This window comes from Fistularia commersonii, chromosome 11 (assembly GCF_037954325.1).
Source record: "Fistularia commersonii isolate RoL2024-O1a breed Wild chromosome 11, RoL_Fcom_v1.0, whole genome shotgun sequence".
Lineage (NCBI taxonomy): Eukaryota > Metazoa > Chordata > Actinopteri > Syngnathiformes > Fistulariidae > Fistularia > Fistularia commersonii.
Window position 1 is genome coordinate 19,988,338 of NC_141294.1, and position 18,324 is coordinate 20,006,661.

The 18,324-nt window shown below is 39.9% G+C and overlaps 1 protein-coding gene across 1 annotated transcript; it reads left to right on the forward strand.

The window, feature by feature from the left end:
- Nucleotides 1-1,592: 1,592 nt before the first annotated feature.
- Nucleotides 1,593-16,879, forward strand: tuft1a (tuftelin 1a). Its single transcript, XM_086155775.1, has 11 exons — nucleotides 1,593-1,769; nucleotides 8,717-8,797; nucleotides 10,527-10,613; nucleotides 10,924-10,974; nucleotides 11,069-11,155; nucleotides 13,501-13,611; nucleotides 13,939-14,162; nucleotides 14,631-14,736; nucleotides 14,837-14,920; nucleotides 15,360-15,454; nucleotides 16,122-16,879. The coding sequence occupies exons 1-11, from the start codon at nucleotides 1,710-1,712 to the stop codon at nucleotides 16,192-16,194; spliced, it is 1,059 nt and encodes a 352-aa protein (XP_086011901.1). The 5' UTR covers nucleotides 1,593-1,709; the 3' UTR covers nucleotides 16,195-16,879.
- The last annotated feature ends 1,445 nt before the right edge of the window (nucleotides 16,880-18,324 follow it).

The following is an 18,324-nucleotide window of genomic DNA, read 5'->3' on the forward strand; positions in this document are numbered from 1 at the left end:
AGCAAAAGTCACCATTTGTGAACAGCAGTATGGTTTCATGCCTAGAAAGAGTACTACAGATGCAGTATTTGCTTTGTGGATTCTAATAGAGAAGTACAGAGAAGGCCAGAGGGAGCTGCATTGTGTTTTTGCAAACCTAGAAAAAGCATATGACAGGATGACAAGAGAGGAGCTCTGGTATTGTATGAGGAAATCTGGCAGAGAAGCATGTTAGACTGGTGCAGGACATGTATGCTGGCTGTGAGACACTGGTACGGTGTGCTGTAGGGGTTACAGAGAAGTTCAAGGTGGAGGTGGGACTCCATCAGGGATCGGCTCTGAGCCTCTTTTTGTTTGCAATGGTGATGAACAGGCTGACAGATGAGGTTAGAAAGTAATCTCCATGGACCATGATGTTTGCAGATGACATTGTATCTGTGATGAGAGCAAAGAACAGGTTCAGGGAAATCTAGAAGTGGAGGTATGCGCTGGAAGGGAAAGAAATGAAAGTTAGTCGGCGCATGACAGAGTATATGTGTGTGAACGAGAGGAGCTTGGGTGGAACGGTGAGGCTACAGGGAGTGGAGAACAAGAAGTTGGAGGATTTCAGGTACTTGGGGGGAACAGTCCAGAGCAACGAAAACTGTGGAAAAGAGGTGAAGAGACGGGTTCAAGCAGGTTGGAATGCGTGGAGAAAAGTGTCAGGGGTACTATGTGAGAGAAGGCTATCAGCCAGAATGGCAGGAGAGGTGTACAAGACAGTGGTGAGACCAGCTGTGTTGTATGGCCTAGAAGCAAAAAGACAGGAGGCAGAGCTAGAGGTTGCAGAGATGAAGATGGTTGATTTGTTCATAGGCTTGATTTCATTCTGTCATTCCGTACCTACTGCATATCCAGTACTTGGGATTACTGGGAACTATCCAAGTCGTCTTTAGATCACACATAGTCATAGAACCATTTATCCTTTCAGTCATATGTTATATGGAGACGTTCTTTCTCAACATCGTATAGAGAAATAGAACTAATCATATGTCAATTTAAGGTCTCTATTTTTGGACTGTCGGAGGCCACACTGTTTGAATTGAACAGGCTACTCTTGCTGTGAGGCATGATGAGCTTAAATAACTTAAAAACTGCCTCCAGTTAAGGAGGAAGCTTTCTACCTTGGGATGTCGCATGGGGGATGGGGATGGGTATGATTCCGGGGTGCTGGATTTTACTGGTAAGCTTTCTTGAGGTGTTGTGAACCAAAGTTAACTAAACATTGGTGAAGGAAGGGGCCCACTTGAAAACCTGAATGACATGTTTCAGACTGCTGTTGGCTGGAATATGTTGGCTATGTATTATTTTTTAGCTGGTTTCCTCGCTGGTAGCTTGTTTGTTGTATTGTTTGTTGGCTTCTTTATAACGTGTTTCACCCTGGATTATGGCGCAATGGATGGTGACATCTGGTACTGTGTATTAATGAATGCCAACTGACTTAAATGAGAAATGTACACTCCCCTCAGACTCCTACGCTCCCCCTCCCAGGTCCCTATTTGGTCTCGTCTGTGCGGTGTCGGCGTGAAACGGGGCGGGCCTCTGTCGCTCCTACCCCGACGTGACGTAATTACGGAGGGGGCAGGCCAAAGGTGCGAGTTGAGAGAGGACAGAGAAGACGGACTTTTAAATTACTGGTACGGGAATAAAGCTGCAGAAGAAACGAGGCGCGCGACCACCGGAAGGCGAAGATGAGCGGGGTAACGAGAAGCTTGTGTACGTTTGAGGACGTCAGGAACCAGGAATATGGGGTGAGAAGCGCCTTTGTTTTCAACTTGTTGATGTTTTATTGTGAAAGGAAACTGAAAACTTGTCATTGGGCTCTGATTTTTGTCCTCCCGCGCGTCGTGTTTGCCGTTAAATCCCGTGGTCCGGCCGCTAAAAGTATGGTTGAATGGTAAAGTGCAGGGTTTAGCTCGTTGAACATCTGTTGCTGTCACAGGTGCCTTCTGCTCGCATCAACCGGCGTCTTAGCGGTGCAGTTGTGACACAAAGCCATGCCTGACTGATGGCAGGAACATATGCGCGTAAAGCCGTTTATATATATACATATACACACAGACACACACACATAGAGAGCTATATTTAAGTGGTAACGTGCGTTTCTGCTATTGACACTTCTATCTGTCGATACAGGTAAGAATTTACTCGTGTCAGTGACTTATCGCTTTTGGAACGCCCTGCTCTCGCTTGGTGCTCCACGAAAGAAGGGGAACGTTTGGATTTTCCTCCATCTTCAGTCAATTTACCCGACTGTCAATTTGCTCTCAAAGATATTCAACTTCTTTACCAAAAGGTTTCAGAAAAACTCTCCACTTGCACTAAGCTGAGAGCAATATTAACTTTTTTGATTATTTATTCAGATGATTTGTAAAAAAAAAAAAAAAAAAGAGTAGAAAATGGCCGAAACAAAATAAAATTTCGAAGTGTCCAAATAGGCGTGATGACGTCTTAAAATGTGTACGCGATCGTAGAAAAAGATTAAAATCCAACTCCTAGATCAAAACTAAACAGTCCTCAAAGTAACTGTACAGAGGCAGAAAATAACAGGAAAATGGGGAATAATCTTTGTCAAAGCCCAACGGTGAGGCTCTAGAAGATCTTTAACATAGGCATACTACTTGAACCGCCCCACCTGCCTGGTGGATCAATCATTAACTACCTGCTGTAATCACTTTCCCTGTGACATAGTGCTCGCTATGGGAGCAGAAGTTGTAGTCCACCGCAGATGTATAAAGAACAAAGTCAATTCACAATCATGGTCAACTACTAAATTCTCTTTATTTCTATTTATTCATCTTGGCTGTGAAGTCACTGAAAGCCTACAATAAACTCATATAAATCACCTATGAAAAATCTGTAAACCGGGGTGCCGACACTTTTTTGCCTTGTGAGCTACTTTTCAAATGACCATGTGAAAATGAGCTACCTCTGCTAAAAATGCTGAATATATATTTATTTAGATATCTACTGAGTATGCTTAATTCAAATGTTTGTGGATCTTGCACAACTGCATGAACCCTTATGGCACACTACAAAAGAGTACTTTTTTGGTAAATACATTATTCTGATGACTCAAATGGAGTCAGCAGCATTGTTAAAGTTAGCTGTGAAAAAAATGACTCCTGTCCTGACAGCTGGGATTTTAGTTCCTTCACCTTTCTCCCTCTCAGCTCACTTTTCAGAGGGAAGTCAGTGCTGTAGTTTTTATGAACGGTCTGAAAATGCCACTCCACATTTACCTTCTTCGGTATAGCAATGGCAGACAGGCAGATTAGGCAAATGCACTTTGAAAATGACAGTAAAAAAAAAGTCCACCTCCCATTCTGTATGGAAGTGATGTTTTCGTCTTATTTGGTCCAGCTCCCCCACTCATTTTCATACCCATAAGTTTAGAAGACATAAACTGGAGGCTAACTCGCTTGCTTGCTAGAATGCGCTGTCGTGTGCACGTGCACAGTGACGCCTGTGTCAGAAAAGGTCAGATGGACAGACCGACTGTCCGTTAAGTGACAAATTTCATATTGAGGATGATAGGGTGACATCTACGTTTTAATGCCATGCGATCTACCCACACTACCTTTGCAATCAACCGGTAGATTGCGAAGGACGTATGGGGCATACTTGCTGTAAACCTTTGTAATAGTCACTTGAAGTCTTGAGCCCCACATTAACCATATTTTAAATGAATACTGACTGTATGTTTAAAATTAAAAAAAAATACATAGACCTTCAAGGGAAAAATGCACAGAGATTAAAATTATGTATCCTTTTGAGCAAAGGCTGTCAATTAAGATTGTGTAACTGTTAACTCTCAAAAGGCCCTCAGGGTACACGAAATGCACACGCAAACACAGACACACATGCCTTATAAGACAATTAATCCTATTGCACAGTGAAGCCGTATTTATTCAGCTTCTGTTCTGGGGTCATGAATGTTGTCTGATGCAATAGGCTCTTATCAGACACCAGCATTTGTGTTTCCAGGTCAGGCTAAAAAAAGACGCTCCATCTCCCAATTTACTGAAATAACTCAACAAATAAATGATAACATGTTCAAAAAAACGAAACGAAATGAAAAAAAAAAAAGAGTAAAACTCTGCCTGGGTTTATCTGGAACAGGGAAACGCAAGGAAGAAGGCCACAGTGTGCTACAATGGAGCAAGGTGTCTTGCTCTTTTTCCCTGTAACCAAAGATGAAACAATTTAAAGAGGGAGAATGTCTGATGAGAATAAACGCTTAGATTAATGTCCTGGCAGATGAGAGCCATTTTGTTTGAAAGTTAATCCTCCAGTGAATGAAGGCAAAATGCTTTTGTCCAAAAAAAGTCCTATACCTGGGCAATTTATGTAAATACGATTCACACAGAAAAGCCCTCCTGTAGGAATCAAACGAGCTGCGAGGCAGGAGTGCTAACCACTGAACCACCATGTCACCTGCAAAAATAAATAATCTTAATAAATGAGTGCATGAGTGCTTAGGTAAAGATCCTCAAGTCCCTTGTCCTTGTATGGCGATAAAAGCAGTTAACTTTCTCTGCCCCAAAAAGAATGAGCCCAGACAAATATTTCCTACCTGAGGATATTTCTTGAGGACAACGACATGACAGCAGGCGTGTAGTTTTTTTAAGTGATGAGATACATTCCTTCCGCCACTTGTGAGAGTGTGACATCACTGTCTGGCATGAATGACGAGAGCAGCCTCACACCAAACTGTAGTTCAGCAATTCCTGGAAGCATGCTGATGGTTTCCTGTCTAAAATATGGAAAGATGTCAAGGTCACCTGGTTCCACAACCTTTGACTGTTACAATTTTGAGGGTTTTTCTTCATAATGATATCGTTGATATCTTGATTTGTCTCAGTTTAAGGATAAAAAGTTATCCTTAAACAAAGATGAACCCTACCCACTTCTTATATTCATATCTGTGAAGGATCACCTTTTTTTACTAAGAGGTTAATTTTAAGTTGTACATAAACTGACAGTCAATAAGAGAGTTATTTTCATTTTGAGGTTGTCTTTAATGTAACAATATTTGGATTTTTTTTTCTCAAATTTTAAAGATTCAAATTACTTTTATTTTTTAATGGCTTTAGTAACAATTTAAGTTTCCACTACTTAAATTACCTTTGAGTTGTTTCTTCATTTTTCAGAAAAAAAGCTTTCAAAAGAAACTTAAACGGTTGTACGGATTTCTGTTGTTACTGTAAAAAAAACCTGAAGCTGAAGTCCTTCAAACTCAATTGAACATTTTACTTATCTCTTCTATCCGGTGCTTGGGGAGCACAAATGTGTTTTGATTTTGCTGAGATTCATATGGTGTTGTTGGTCAATGATGAAGTTTTGTGTTTTTAAACCGCTTCACTTCACGCCTTTACCAATGTTTTTTCCTGCTGGATCAAATGCGAAATAAAAGTGAGGAAAACACACATTCCAACTCCTCTAACATGTTTTCCCTAAATCCAGCTGAAAAAAGACACAAAAACAAAACCGAAAGATATTTGGTTCACTGCTTGGTGACAATCCTCCCATTATCAGTGGAATGACCCCTGAAAGCCCCAAAGAGAGAAAATCGGAAATTAAGGGAAATATTTAATATAAGTAAGTGGGAAACAAATCCATTTCTGCATGACACACACATACACGGGAAGGAACAGACACCAGCTGATATTATGAAAAATTGTAAACAACGTGTCTAACTCGCCCTGCAGTTGATCACATGACCGCTGGTCAGTCATTCATCTGCCAAGTCACTCCATATTTTTTCTTGTGGTTTTCCGTATTTCTCTTTATAATCGTTCAATTTCAATGCAAACCTTACTAGCATTGTAATAAAAAATCAGTGGATTAAAAGTGATGGTTTGAAAGTCAACCTATAAAGTCTAAACAGGTATTGAGGGACTGACTGGGTTCCATTGAAGGACAGTAGAGACAGAAAAACTGCAGAAAGATCCATTGGACATAGAACTTCAGACTTATCACAGAGCTGATGGACTCAGTTTTGCCGCCCTGCTTAGTCCCTGCACTTCACTTCTTCAGCGGATCATTACATACGATCCTTTGTGCCCACTGTGGTCATGCCCAGCTGTGTGTGTGTGTGTGTGTGTGTGTGTGTGCGTGTGCGCGCGTGCGTGCGTGCGTGTGCGGGCGGGTGGGCGCGTGCGCGCTGTGTCAAGTTTATCCCTCTTTAAAAGGTAATGGGAGCTTTTTGCCAGTTTGTGTGCATGCGCACCACTGTTTCACACTCATGCACGAGCACAGCCCTGTCTCAGTGAGTCTAGAATTACATTCTGTGTTTGACTGCGAATCAGAAAAAATTGATAGAAGCAGTTGTGTTACATTTATAATGAATTTCTCATTGGACGAAAGTAAGCACAACTGTATTTCAAAATCTGCTGAAATGATCCAAAATAATCGACTATTCAAAAAGAAATTGAGAATTTTTCTAAGAGAAAAAAAAGTAAGTTATACCAAAAATTCTGCGAGGATCTGCTTAAAATTCTTGGTGAAAAATTCCCAAACCTTCTTGATTGTGTTTAAAACTGCATGAAAATGACATTAAATTCTAAAAAAACATTAAAATGTCACTAAGGAAATTAGATTGGATGTACTTGGGAGTTAGATATTTAAAAAAGGTTTTTGCAAAAAAATGATCATAAACACCGGGCCACTGTGTGAACATAGGGTCATACTGGAAGTTGGATATTGTGTAATCCTGGATTCCTTCTCAACAATCCTGCCACTGTTCCCACCTCGTCTCCCCTGTCCCACTCCCCTAATCGCTTTGCCCTGTTTGGGCCTTGCCATGCACAGAATTTGAGAGGAAGGCCTTGTGGAACAAAAGGAGGGGAGGGGGCAGTATTTAGCTCTTTCCTGGCTTCTGTTTTTCCACCCAAAATCATCCTCACGTTTTTTTTTTTTCCTAATTTTTTGGTTTAACTCTCAGCCCCCTCCAAACACCACACACCACTCTCAGACAAGCAGTTTCACAACTATGATTGGATAATGTTAAACTTCATAAGAGGAACAAATACAGTAAACCACAGGTGATGTATTACAATGGTGTGATCTTTTAAGGAGTGATCAGTCTGATCAGGAAGACAACACTGTCTGATGCTTGTCTTGTTATGTGGGTGATAATCATTGCCATGTATGTGTGTGTGTTTAATGGAAGTCTGTTCTTCTTTGTGTGTTTGCAATTTTGACCGATATTATCTGTCTGATGTTCTAACAGGCCAATATCTGTTAGATGCTTATATTTGAAAGGTTTACAGATTATTATTCATGATCAGACAGCCCAGAACAGTTTGTTGTATCTTCACACCAAACATTGTTTCGATGTTGTCTAAAATCACAAACAATGACATCTAACCATTCAATCTGTCTTTCATACCTATAGGCAATTTACAATCCTCAAGAAATATGACTGTTTTTTGTTTTTTTTTGGACTGATGAGAACTAGAAGAATATGGAGAAAGCATGGAGGAATCACAGAGGAAAGAGGCGTTTGCGTGTGTGCGTGCGTGCGTTTGTGAGCGTGCACTGTTTACAGTATTTGATCATAGGAGAAAATTTCGTCATGGTTGATTATCATACTTGACATGAATTTAGACAGAAGGAACTACAGCACCGCCGGACAATTATATAATCCCCCCCACCCCCAACATCCGCATAGTTTTACACACACATGCACACACACACACACGGGCGAGAGCAGTGAGGGGCTTCCCTGCTGGAAATAACGCACCAATTCCACCTATTCAAAGTGCAGACCTTTCCTGTTTGTGTCAGGTCTTTTCTCGTCTGTTGCAAGGGGCTTTTCTATTTTTCTACTTTCAGAAGATGATGATATAGAGATTAGAGAAAAACTCTATCGTCATTGTGCAGTACAAATACAACAAAATTGAGAAAGCATTGTTTGCAGCGTTCGGCAGACAACCGTTTCAAACCCCCACAAAACTATATATACTAAAAAGGGGACCTTTACGAGACAGTCTGTACTACTTTATTGGTTGTTATTTTATTTATTTATTCTATTTTCAGATCATTCTAGTTCGGAGGTACATTCTCAGCCGACTTTAACACCAGTGGTGGTTTGCTTTCCTTTTTCATTTTTTTGTGTCACATCTGTTGTTTTTTTTTGTTTTTTCATCAGTTCTTAGCAGTTTTATATTGTTAACTGTTTTATGTTGATATTTGATATTCTTGATACAGATTTTTTTTCTTTCTTTTTTTTCTCTGTGATTTGCAGTTAATTTCCAGGTGATTTGCTGTTTTTTATTTTGCTTACTGTTGTTTTGGAAATATGCCTGTGTGTGTGTAATGCCCTTCTCACATTGTCGGCTGCGCTGTTGAGGGCTGCTGTGATATTTCTGTTGCCACAGAAATGTCCTGTCTTGTTTGACATTATGTATGCAGCTCTTATTGGCTGCAAGTCTCTGCACTCTGATGTCTTTTACACTCAATTTAAGGCAAACAGTCTGTCTCTGTTTCTGCTTCAGGAAAAAAAGGAAAACTTTCTCTCTGACGCCCCTAATCTCCCTCCTGTCACTCCTCTCCCTCCTTTTCTTTGGCCAGTGACTCAACTTCGCCCAGTCTTTTTTTTTTTTCCTCCCTCCTCAAAATAGTTCTGGATACTGTCTCAAACAATCGCATAACGGTTTCTTTGTGGTTTTGACTTTTTTTTTTTTTTTCCCAGGACAACTGCAGGAGGCTGCGACTAACGCTCCATGAGCAGAATCCTGCAGCTCAGAGGACAGAGCAGCAGCAGAGGGATAAGGTATGGACCTCCTTGCAGTAAACACGAGATTTTTAAATCCTGCTTTGGTCACTTTTGGGTTGTTTCTTTCTTCAATTGTTTTGCCATTTTTGGTGGTTCTTTTAGCATTTTCTCACTCATTTTAACTCTTTCTTGTCTCTTGTCATTCCTGCACTTAAAAATAACTTTTTTTGCTAATTTTAATGTACTTTTTCAAGTTTTAGACAAATGTTTTGCTGATTTAACTTTACGTTTTTGAGTAATTTCTGCAGATTCTGCACATTTTTTTCTGATTTACTTTACTCTTATAAAAATGTTTGCAGATTTTTTTGAATTTTTTTTAAGGTATTTTATGTATTTATTTGTTATTAGATCGGTTTTATTGTTTTGTTTAATCATTTTTGCTAATTTTCAAGGACGTTATTATTCTTTTCACTTGCTGGTTGTTTAGCTGATTTCTTGAAGATCAATATGATCAATATCAGTTTTGCTTGTTTTTTTTCGGTTGCAGAGCATTCAGTGTTCGTGCTTCCAGTTGTCACTCATGCTAGCAATCCCAAAGATTTAGCTTTGTGCTGCAAAAGCGCAAACAGACACACACACACACACACACACATGCCACACTTACACACATGACGCAGTACACCACATTTCTCCGCATGGTCATTAAAATGTTCTTGCTACCACCAGGTTCTCATTAGTGAATGTTCTCATGCGAAACACTCGCATAATAAAATAAGGAACCAGATACTCCATGAAACAGCCTTTGTTCTGGCAAAAAACAGAGACAAAGGCTGTACACCAGGGTTACATAATACTTACATACCCACTCACGCCCTACTAGTGAGCAGAGTTTTAGCAGCTTCATGAAAGAGATACAGCAAATGTTTTTGGGAGTTTCCATTCTGACTTTGGACATTAGGCCCCTGAAGTCATCTGCTTTGATTGTGCAATGGTCACAATCAAATTGCCCCCTCCCCAAAACTAGAAATATATTTAAATATTGGCTGCTCACTTTTATCATTACATGTATTATTATTACAATTATTATCAGTTTGATGACTCTGGCAGAAGGTCTTTTGCAGAAGGTCTGTATCAGCCCAACTTCCGGTTTTCCCCCCGTGTGTCTGATTTCTGCTGTCAGTCTCTGTCGTAACACCGCGTCAGAGAGCCCTGTTGTGTCAGCGGTGCTCAGGCATGGGGACCACTACGCACTCAGGTGTCCGCTATCTTTACCCCCTCTAGCCGATCAGATAAGCTTTCACAGTTGTGCAGCCAGTGAGTGACAGGACAGGACCACAGCCTGAGTCTGGCAAGGAGCACATTGAGGTCATCAAGGTGGGGGTCAGAGGTTCAAGTGACATGCATGACTCCTCAGTGTCTTTAATCAGCTCATTTAACTCTTTTATTCATTCTAGTTAAGTCCTCAAAAAAAAATGACACATTTTCTTGGCATCGGTTGGCATTTATGTTTGTTTGGTTTCTTAATTTTTTCATTTATTTCATACACATTCTTTTCAACCAATTTTGAGGTATGATTTGAAAAAATATCTTTTTACTTTCTTATTTTAATCAAATAACTCAACCTCTTATGACAAGACTATCAAGAGAACAATGCTGAGAAGGATTTTGCCAAAAGTGGAAGAACACCAAATGCTGAGTTTGCATGTGCATCAATCTCACAAGACTTTTTCGCAGCAAATACCTTGAAGGTATTTGCTGCGCTTTTAACTAATTTTTGCCATTTCAGATTTATATCGAGGCCCGGCAACAGGAGGAGCAGAAGCACCAGCAGAGTCTGAAGATGCTATCCGATGAGGTTTCCCAGATTCAAGAGGTGTGAACTCTAACTGTCACACAAACACTCGCCAACTTCCATATAACCTTGGGCTGGAAAACACTGTGGTTCTAAGTCAGAGTTATGGCTTTTGTTCTTTGGTACATTTTAAAATCTTAATTGCGTCATCATATTTGGACACTTGTAATGTTCTTGCATCATGCATGGTACTTCCTCATAAGTCAAAATAAATGTAATAATCCTGTACACTTGTGAACGCTTTCAGGGGGCATTGTGGTTTCCAAAGACCTATTCTTTGAAAGATGTATATCAATTAAGGAAAAACAAATCCCTGATTTGTTCCTCTCAGGTGAGATACTGCCTGAAGACTCTCAGGGAGCAGATGGCGGCTAAAAGCAAGGCAGGTTTATTTTATAAGGGTTTACTGTGCTCTTGCCATGGTTGTTGTGTTTCCTGGCATTTCCTGCAACTTCTGCTCCACTCTCTGTCTCCAGGCACACACAAATGGTTGGAAAGTCAGCGTTCCCTTCAAAAAGAACACCTCATCTTCCTCCAAAGGTGGCACTAAGAAGGATGGACAGGTAAGATGGCAAATTTTATTGAGAAGGCTGCTTGACATTGTGTGTGGTGGAGCATGACGTTCCAGTTCTAGTAAGGATTTTCAGGAATAAGGATCAGCTGTCAACGCTTAACCCACCAGGTAAATCAGGAAGGGAGGGGTTCAGCAAACTACTTCTTCTTCTCCTCCTTTTGGCTTTTCCCTTCAGCGGTTGCTTCAGAGACTTAACCTTCTCCATCTGACCTTTTCTCCGTATCCTCCTCTCTCACACCAACTACGTTCATATCGTCTCTCACTACGTCCATAAATCTTCTCTTTGGTCTTCTTTGAGACCTCCTGGCTTGCAATTCTAATTCCAGCATCCGTCTACCAATATATTCACTATCCCCCCTCTGTACATGACCAAACCATCTCAGTCTGGCTTCTCTGACCTTCTCTCCAAAACATCTAACATGTGCTGTTCCTCTAATAGACTCATTCTTGATCCTATCCATCCTGGTCACTCCCACCTTAGCATTTTCACCTCTGCAAGCTCTAGCTCTGCCTCCTGTCTTTTCGTCATTGTAACTGTTTCTAGGCCACACAACATCTCTGGTCTCACCACTGTCTTTTCCACCTTTCCTTTCATTCTGGCTGATCGTCTGACTGACTGACTGTCTGTGAGACTGACAGTCAGTCTGTCTGTCAGTCAGTCTGACTGACTGACTGATAGACGGACAGACTGTCTGTCTGTCCCTGCTTTCCCAGCAATACCCAAAACCTTTTGAGAGGCTCACAGATACCAATGCAAACACTGAAAACAACCTTAAAATAGTACCATCAGCAAAATGGCCTTATACATGTTACTGCAAACACTGAAAGTTTTGCAACAAAAATTCAAAAATGAGCCCCCCCTCCAAAAATGTGCACCTATGTTAGATGTCATGTGCAGTGATCATCAGGTAAAAGATGTCTTAAAAGTGTGTGGAAGCACCCCTTAAAAGTGGCATAAAATTGCCCCCAAGGCCTTACTTAAATCAGAGAATTTAAAAATAAGTAAATTAAATTATTTTCCTTTCCATTAAAAATGAATTTTATATTCTGCTGGGGGTCTTTCTACTCTAAAGCACCCAAGGCCCCAAAGTCAGTCATAACCAACATTCAGTGGTGTATGAGTTTGTGTCAGTCAACTGCTTACACAAACATACACACACTCTCCTGCCTGCGTTTTCTCATTGCTCCCTGCATTCTTCACGTGCTTAGTCCTCCAACAGATTTGCTAATGTCTTTGTCTTCCAGATGCTCTTTCAGTGCAACAGATGTTCTCAGTGTGCATTTCCTTCCACACACACATACATGTTGCTGAAATTTATACAGAGACGTTTTAGATCCTCACGGCTTCAGTGACGCACAGGGCCACGCCTGTTCTCTTGGAAGAACAGTATGTTTCGCTGGTTCCTCAACTTCACAAGATAACACATGATGTAATCGAGACACAATCTGTCTGTCGGAGCGGTGGCTCAGGGGGAGGGAACAGAAGAAAGGTAGAAGAGTAGAAGACTAAAAATCAACAACAAATAACCAGGGAAATTAATTAAAATGAGTTTGATAAAGATAACATAGTTGTTGAACTTTCTTCACCAAACTCAGAAGATACCTGGTTCTCTCAGTCCCGCCATAATGACCAAGATTAAAATACAGTTGCCCAGTTGGCGAATGATTATTTAGTTTCAGCTATTTAAAATGAAACAAAGATGCAGAGGTTTTATTGTTTTTTTTTTTTATCATGGCTGTCAGACACCTTAAATGTTGTAGATACAGATTGAACATACAATGGTGGCACTGCGCTTACATGTAAGAAAAATAATGACATTTGAATTATCATTCAATTAAATGTATTTCACCTAAAAGCACCTAATAGCTGTACTTTAGCCACTCTTGCCATCAGAGCCTGTGCAGGCTATTGTTCATAATGGTCATTATTTATATTTTATTCAGTGATTCCTCTACATACCACTGAAAGAACATCACTTTTTGGAGAAAGGGCTGACTAGAATAAGCCCACAACACAGCAAACCTGCAGAACATTTGGCAAGAAATTATGTAGAAATATGTGAGAGGCTGCTTGAAAAAGTTACTGAAGATGTTGCGTTCAAGTTTTTGAGAAAAGACCTAAAGATCAAACAAAAATATCTAAAAATTGGAAGGGAAACTATGTTGGTAATTACTCCAAAAAAAAATAAATGCTGAAGATAACAGGACATTAATTTAAATGTTGCAGTTTGGCAGGTTAAAAAAAAAATCAACAGAGAATATTAGGTTAAAAAAATTGATGACAATATTTTACATAAAGCCTAAAAAAATGTGATTAATGTTTTTTTTTTTTAGGAGGCTGAGGATGAAGCAGAAAGAAACAAACTGCGAGATGTAAGCAAGCGTTTTTATGCACAGCTGCAAGAAGCAGAGAAAAAACACCAGGAGGAAAAAGACAGGCTGCAGGTATCAAACATACTTTTTTGGATTTATTTCACCCCCTCAATATCATTTCTTTTACTTTATTAGGGAGTGGCGTGGCGCAGAAGGTAGAGCAATCTTCTTTGGAACCGAACATATCGGATTCGAATCCTGGCTCTTCCTAGTGTGTCGAAGTGTTGTTGAGCAAGCCATTGAGCCCCTAACTGGGGGTCAACCTGGCGCTGGTGGACGGCAGGTTACTGCTCATGGTTCATCCATGATGGGTTGATTGCAGAGAATGAATTTGATAATGAAAAGGATAAAATTATTATTATTACACATCATGCATGCTGACTGGCGATCGCCTCTCAGGTCGAAGGCAATGTGCTAAAGGAACGCCTCAGCCTTCAGGAGCAGCAGCTGAAGACCACGGAACAGGAGAGCCAGAGGAAAGACCAGCACTTGGAAGAGCTTCAGAGGTTGCTGACCGGGATGGAGCAGGAGAGCGCCTCCTTGAGGGAGGTCATTCGCAACCGTGAGAAGGAACTGGAGGAGCTGCGCGACACCACAGACAACGGTTACAGGGGGGAGCAGAGGTCTGGAAATGACACAAATATTCAGTTTACTTTTGAAAGAAAAACATTTTTTGAATTATTCAAAATTACCTGACTTTGAGAGCATATTTTGCTCACTTTGTGTGAGTCTTGCAACATTTTGTATGAACTTCCATCTTAAACATTTAAAAAAATCTTTTTAACCATAATCAATTTTCAACTGCAATTGATTATTATCTGTCTGGGCAGCTTTGAATCAAAATATATAGGAAGAAAGTAACTGGAAATAAAACCAGGACTTTACCGGTATTCATGTTTGTCTGGGAAAAAACGTTTCAATATTCTTCAACACAGTCATTCATAACTTTCAAGTCAAGAGCATGTTTTTGGGGCAAATCAAACTGTTTAAATTCAACTTGGGTTCATTTATTGAATGAATTATATTTATTTTCACTTAATTCATGCCTGACTTTGACAGTACTAGCTAACATGATGTGAGTGTGTGTCCAGGGCTGAGCAGCTGGAGAAAGAGGTGGCAATTCTGAAGGAAAAGATCCATCATCTGGACGACATGCTGAAGAGCCAGCAGAGGAAAGTCAGGCACATGATTGAGCAAGTGAGAGTAGCAGCGCTGGCAACAACAACAACAATCTCTGTGGCAATGTTTGTTTGGGCCTCCATTTTACTGACGAAATTCCTGTTTTCCCAACCCTCAGCTCCAGAATTCACGCATGGTGATCCAGGAACGGGATCGCGTCATCAAGGATCTGGAGGAGAAAGTGGCTTTCCTGGAGGCTGAGGTGAGGAGCACACCAGCTGTTTTTTTTTGTTTGTTTATTCTCATGTGTCAATTGAACTTGATAATGATTCAGGGATGGGGCTTCCTGTGTTCTAATGGCAAGCTGCTAATGGTCACATGATCACACTGATAGTTGACACCTCTGCCCAAAAAATCTGGTCACATTTGATTTAATTATAAATTCTTTCACTTCGGAAATCTTACAAGACAAAATAAATAAACTAATGATAGTTAATCAGCTTACTCCACAGCTTGTGACTCCGCTATGTGTCAGGGGAATCTATTTTTTAAGCCAATGATTGACACCACACTCGCAGTTCCACAGCTTAGCCACCAGAATTTTCTGTTCCACACTGCTTCTGAGTTCTGCTCTCTTAACACAACCATAAGTTTTCCTTTCGCTCACGGGGGGCAATCTGACCTTCAACCTCCTTTGTCAGAACCGAGAGATGCATGACCAGATGGACTTCTTCTTGGGCGACCAGAGGACCAACGCCTACCTGTCATCAGAGCATAACCCCCAGATCGTCTACAGGTAGCCATCAGTCAAATGATGTCATAGCCAGACTAAACAGACTTCTTTTTGACCCATGAGACTTGCATCTCATGACTGGATAGGCTCTGAACTAACCCCAATGGAGAGGCTTAAGGAATTGTGAAACTATAAAAAGTAAAAGGGAATCTGTGTGGTTGCAATCAGTAAACTATGACCAGCCAGTTTTCTGTAATTTCTTATTGATTTTGGATTATTTCTGGATGAGGATTGGTTATAATATTTGCTAGTTTTGAGGGGGGATTTATCAACAACTTTCTGATTTCTCATTGATTTTTTTTTTTTTTTTTTTTTTTTTTAAGCTTAATGCTTTTAAGACATTTGTAGCTGATTTTAAAACAGTATGTGTGTTGAGGTATTTGCAGAGTTTAATGGCATGACTTTACATTACAGTCATTTTGCAGACACTTTTATTCAAAGCGACTTACAAGAAGTGCAATTAAGTCACTGAAGATCCGATGTACCAGTATGTGTCAGATTTTAGATGATTTATAGTTGATTGCCACATTTAGTCACACCTACGTTTTCTGAATATAGTTGTTAAACTACATAATTTACATATATCTGATCGACCGCACACAAAATTTAAAGTCACATTTGGCTCTTTAAATGATTTCCCTACCCTCCCTCCTTCTTCCCATCCTCACAGCAAGCCCATCAAACCATCCACCTCATCCAACAAGTCTCTCCCATTCATCAAAGTCATCGAGATCAAGACCTGAATTGATGTACAATTAAATTGTTTTTTTTCCCCGGAGTTAATCTGAACCAAAGCTTTTTTTTCCCCAGACTGAAAAATATACTGAACAGCAGCTCTATAACTATCGAGTATCAGAGCTGAACTTTCCATGCTCCTATGTCCACCAGCCTTTTGAAGCAGGGCGGTGATTTATTGTCCTTGATTGACTTTGTACATTTCAATGCACATTCCAATTAACATGATTATGGTGTGTTTTACTCAGACCTTTGACCACCTTGCTGCGGTCCATGATTCCAATCACAAACTGCTCATTTTCTTTCAAACACACCTCTTTTCACTTTGAGTTACTTGTTTTACTCTTGGACATGGATAAGTTTACCACTCCAGTTATCGTAAATGCTATTTATGTTTTGTTCTGCAACTACTTAGTATCTGAGGCCCAAACGTAATCAGGGTACTGAGGGAATCTTTGAGGAGTTTGCATGATTGAAAGAAACAATAAAAATGCAGATATGATGTTATTTGACCAACTTGTATTGTAGTTTTAAGATTTTTCTTAATTTATTTCAGGTAATTTTCATTGTGCTAACAATACCTTTTGTGATTACATTTTGTGAATACCATATGGTATTTTAATTTCTACTGAACAGCTCTCTCTCTCTCTTTGTTTATTTATATTAAAACCATTAAACTGACGTGTGTATGAACCATCTCCATTGTGTTCCTCCTCTGAAGGGGCTCAGAGCTGATCCCACCCCCACCTTGAACTTCTCTGTTTCCCTGACCACACACCGCACCACTGTTGCACAGCTAGCATACATCTCCTGCACCAGTCTAACCTACTTCTCTGCCACTCCAGATCACTTCATACCGTACCAGAGCTCCTCTCTTGGCACCCTGTCATATGCTTTTTCTAGGTCTACAAAAACACAATGCAGCTCTCTGTGGCCATAATTTGTTAGTCATTCTTGCATATACAACTACAAGAACATGATAAATAAAAAATAAACATTTATGCCTTATAGCATCTATATATCATTCAATTCATCAGGAAACTTTTCAAATGATATTAAACATTCCCGCAAAGAAGCATAAGGGAAAAATTAATTAGAAAAAAATATATAAAAAATATCTGGCCATGGTGTGAATTCAACACAGTAGTAATGGGATATCCGTCTCTCCAAACGGTTTGGCTCTAGGGTCTTCTCAGAAGAGCCAGCTATTTTGGAACCCAAGTGACTCTTCATTTAGTATCACTTTGTGCCTTCTGTGTTAGCCTAAATTATGTGTTGATGAGCAATTATTAATTCAAGATTCTCCTTAGAAACAACAGTTTTACTGTTTAACGTTTTATTCGAACTTCTAAATGAACATGTGAATACAACCACAGAAATCACAGCAAACAATAACAGCCAAAACAAGTCTGACTTGGAAACTGTTGGCTTCACTTATTTCATTACTGTCGATGAAAAACAAAATAAATAATACATCATGGACATCTTGTAACCAATGGCCAATTACATAGTATTTCACTATGAAAAGCCTTTACAAATGTTTAGTTTTTTTGTGTTGTGAACTGGTTATGGAGGTGGCGGTGGTTGTTTGTACAACTTGTCTGTGGTGCCCTCCTGCTTGCTTTGCCATAGTTTCACCACTTCAGGTTTAAAAAAAACTGCCATGCTTGGCACTGAACTACAAGCGGGGCGAGTGATAATAAATAGCTTAGCGACCTCTGCTCAAATATGTCAAATATATTTGACATATTTGGATATATTTGGCTCAAATATATTATTATCTTTTTGTTAATTTCATGTCACAGTGGTAAAGTAAGAAATGTCTTCTTGATTCCTCTCTATATCTGGTAAATATGGAGAAACTGACAATAAAGTGGACTTTGAACTTTATTCTGAAAAGTCCGATTGAATGTTGCTCTGAAGACACCGAGACTCAAATCGGTCTTTTTCAAACCCATACTTTTTTGCATTTCATTGCTCTTCTCAATCGATGGTTGTTGCTCCACATAATTTTTTTTCAAACTTTTTCTCCCATAATGAATTTTTTGGGACCAGTTCTTGATCTATGAATTTGATTTGAGTACCTGAAGTATACAGTGACCATCAACTGATTAGTGTGACTTTATTGCAACTATCTG

Excerpts from the sequence above, each read along its gene's own strand:
- tuft1a (XM_086155775.1), top strand. The coding sequence starts at position 1,710 with ATGAGCGGGGTAACGAGAAGCTTGTGTACGTTTGAGGACGTCAGGAAC. Across the intron at positions 1,770-8,716 it reads TCAGGAACCAGGAATATGGG|GACAACTGCAGGAGGCTGCG; the intron begins GTGAGAAGCGCC and ends TTTTTTTCCCAG. Across the intron at positions 13,612-13,938 it reads AGGAAAAAGACAGGCTGCAG|GTCGAAGGCAATGTGCTAAA; the intron begins GTATCAAACATA and ends ATCGCCTCTCAG.